General features: G+C 49.9%; 1 protein-coding gene across 1 annotated transcript in view; it reads right to left on the bottom strand.

Annotated features, from left to right (window-relative positions):
- Window positions 1–3,134, bottom strand: part of LOC123746091 (sodium channel protein Nach-like) — a 25,871-nt gene extending 22,737 nt beyond the window's left edge. Inside the window, exon 1 of the mRNA XM_069314379.1 lies at window positions 2,206–3,134. Within this exon, the coding sequence (XP_069170480.1) occupies window positions 2,206–2,385 (180 nt within the window). The 5' untranslated portion in view covers window positions 2,386–3,134. The remainder of the gene's footprint in view (window positions 1–2,205) is intronic.
- Between the last annotated feature and the right edge of the window lie 585 nt (window positions 3,135–3,719).

The raw sequence follows: 3,719 nt of genomic DNA, 5'->3' as shown, positions 1-3,719 counted from the left end.
GGAGAGGGTGGTAGTGGAGAGGGTGGTAGTGGAGAGGGTGGTAGTGGAGAGGGTGGTAGTGGTAAGCGTGGTAGTGGAGAGGGTGGTAGTGGTAAGCGTGGTAGTGGAGAGGGTGGTAGTGGAGAGCGTGGTAGTGGTAAGCGTGGTAGTGGAGAGGGTGGTAGTGGAGAGGGTGGTAGTGGAGAGGGTGGTAGTGGAGAGGGTGGTAGTGGAGAGGGTGGTAGTGGAGAGGGTGGTAGTGGTAAGCGTGGTAGTGGAGAGGGTGGTAGTGGTAAGCGTGGTAGTGGAGAGGGTGGTAGTGGTAAGCGTGGTAGTGGAGAGGGTGGTAGTGGAGAGTGTGGTAGTGGTAAGCGTGGTAGTGGAGAGCGTGGTAGTGGAGAGCATGGTAGTGGAGAGGGTGGTAGTGGTAAGGAGCATAGGTAAGGCGACAAGGCCCAGTGAGGAAGATGGTAGTGGTGTTGGTGGTATTTGAGGCAGTCGACGGAGTGGGGCTGAGTAAGGACAGCAACAGTGGAGAGTACTGGCGCTGGGGGCAGCGGCAGATGTAGAGACAACGGCGATGGGAAGTTCTACAGGTCAGTCAACACTATTACAGTGGAGGGTGATGCAGGAACAAGGATAGATGACGGAGCTAGTGCAAGGATTGAGGCCGCCTTACCCGCTTGTGAGGAAGAGAAAGAGAGAGAGAGAGAGAGGGACCATGTTTACGTTTCTGGTCCAGACAGAGACGTGCCGATAGCAATGTGCGGTAAGACTTTATAGTCTTAGGCGGAAAGAGAGAGAATGATCGTGGATAATACGAAGATGGCTGGGAGGAGGATGGACATCAGCTTAGACGGACATTTGTCGGGGAGAGCCAAAAGGCAGAGAATGAAGAGGGAGGGGGGCTTCGGACCCCCTCTACCGTAGGAGAGGGGGGCCGAAGCAACCCCCACCAGCCCCAGAAGGTGGTACGCAAGCCTCCTCACCACAAGGAAAACCTCTTGAGGATTTGAGAGGTGGAAGAACCCATAGTAACCCTCAGGTAAATGATGCATCACACAAATAAATTAAAGGTTAAACAACAACTGATCCTTGGGAACTTTACCTCGTTAAGTTCAAGTCCATGTAGGTGAGCAGGTACTCCCAACACCAGAGAAATACTGTGGCCATTAGTATACCCATAATTACAAGGTACTAATTGACTTAACCAATCTGTATTGAGTCCGTGTCCTTGTCCAACTAACTAAGGCGTTATCGGGACGTTGCACCTGTACGTTATCTTGAGATGATTTCGGGGCTTTAGTGTCCCGAGGCCCGGTCCTCGACCAGTCTCGACGTTGCTAATTATATAATTTTAATTTTAAAATTAAATCGGGCTAATTTTGCCTAATACGCTATGCGCGCTAGCGGCTTTACAAGAATGTAAAATCATCATTATTATTATGTGCTCTCTTAACCCCCCAAGATACATTCTTGTATATAAATAAATAAATAAATATATACATCCCCCAACCGGCTAGCTGTACCTGGGGCCAGATTCACGAAGTAGTTACGCAAGTACTTACGAACGTGTACATCTTTCCTCAATCTTTGGCGGCTTTGTTTACAATTATTAAACAGTTAATGAGCTCCGAAGCACCAGGAGGCTGTTTATAACAATAATAACAGTTGATTAGGAAGTTTTCATGCTTGTAAACTGTTTAATAAATGTAACCAAAGCCGTCAAAGATTGAGGAAAGATGTACACGTTCGTAAGTACTTGCGTAACTGCTTCGTGAATCTGACCCCTTAATCTTTGAGCAACTTAATCATTAACGTCCAATACACAAAGATGTGTTATAAGGGTCTCCGTAGCGCAGTCGGCTTCGTTTTCAACGCACAATCGAGAACTCAGGTTCTTGTTTTAAAGATTCATCTACTCTGAACAAAAAGTTCCAAGCAGCACGGGCTATGGTGAGCCCGTCGTACTTACCTGGCACAGATGTGCTAAGGAGAATTTCGGACGCGAATCCCTGCCGAGACAGTAATGGTTGGGCATATTTCCTTTTCAGCTAATGCACCTGTTTACCTAGCAGCAAGAAGGTACTCAGGAGTTAGTCAGCTAATTGTGGGGTTGTATCTTGGGAGGGGGGGGGGGGTGGAAATTCGATATAAGCCTTACGTACAGAAATACACTCTGGCTTCTTGTCCCCCGACAATCAATTTTTATTTTGAATGTTATACCTTGTCTGTGGTGTGGTGTCCCCAAGCACAGCATCTGGTCGTGGGCGTGGGTGAGAGCGTGGGCGTCGTACGGGCCGTGGGTTCTGGTGTTGGCGTGGGCGTGACACGGGTGATGGGCGTGGGTGCTGACGTGTGGGTCATACGGGTCATGGGTACTGGCGTCAGAGTCACGCGAGCCATGGGCGTGGGTGTGGGCGTGGGTGGTGGTGGTGGCGTGGGTGGTAGTGGTTAGCCAAAAATTTGTCTGTGGTTGAGGATCCTCCAGTCTGACTGAAAGTATTTAAATAACATCTGTAGAATATATGTTTGCTTATCAATATGAAGAGACACACATACGGACAATTTCACAATACCGGGGCTGAGAACTGAACGAACACACACACACACACACACAAATAGAGTGGTAGACGGTTGGAACAAGTTAAGTGAGAAGGTGGTGGAGGCCAAGACCGTCAGTAGTTTCAAAGCGTTATATGACAAAGAGTGCTGGGAAGACGGGACACCACGAGCGTTGCTCTCATCCTGTAACTACACTTAGGTAATTACACTTAGGTAATTACACACACACACACACACACACACACACACACACACACACACACACACACACACACACACACACACACACACACCTGAAAACACAGCAATTAAGCGACGTTTTGGTCCGTCCTGAACCATTATCAACTCGTGTAAGGCAAGGAGTCGTAGCGAAAGGAAACATATAAGGTAAGAATGGAAGGTCAAAGGCGAGAAGTGTTAGTAAACTGCCCGTCCAGTGTCACTTACCTCTACGTCCAGTGTCACTCACTCCCACGTCCAGTGTCACTCACTCCCACGTCCAGTGTCACTCACTCCACGTCCAGTGTCACTTACCTCTACGTCCAGTGTCACTCACTCCCACGTCCAGTGTCACTTACCTCTACGTCCAGTGTCACTCACTCCCACGTCCAGTGTCACTTACCTCTACGTCCAGTGTCACTCACTCCCACGTCCAGTGTCACTCACTCCCACGTCCAGTGTCACTCACTCCACGTCCAGTGTCACTTACCTCTACGTCAAGTGTCCCTCACTCCCACGTCCAGTGTCACTTACCTCTACGTCCAGTGTCACTCACTCCCACGTCCAGTGTCACTCACTCCCACGTCCAGTGTCACTTACCTCTACGTCCAGTGTCACTCACTCCCACGTCCAGTGTCACTCACTCCCACGTCCAGTGTCACTCACTTCCACGTCCAGTGTCACTCACTCCCACGTCCAGTGTCACTCACTCCCACGTCCAGTGTCACTCACTTCCACGTCCAGTGTCACTCACTCCCACGTCCAGTGTCACTCACTTCCACGTCCAGTGTCACTCACTTCCACGTCCAGAGTCACTCACTCACTTCCACGTCCAGTGTCACTCACTTCCACGTCCAGAGTCACTCACTCACTTCCACGTCCAGAGTCACTCACTCACTCCCACGTCCAGAGTCACTCACTCCCACGTCCAGAGTCACTCACTCACTTCCACGTCC

Source organism: Procambarus clarkii, chromosome 78 (assembly GCF_040958095.1).
Source record: "Procambarus clarkii isolate CNS0578487 chromosome 78, FALCON_Pclarkii_2.0, whole genome shotgun sequence".
NCBI classification, from domain to species: domain Eukaryota; kingdom Metazoa; phylum Arthropoda; class Malacostraca; order Decapoda; family Cambaridae; genus Procambarus; species Procambarus clarkii.
The sequence above is the reverse complement of the archived record's forward strand: the minus strand, read 5'-3'. Positions and strand labels throughout refer to the sequence as shown.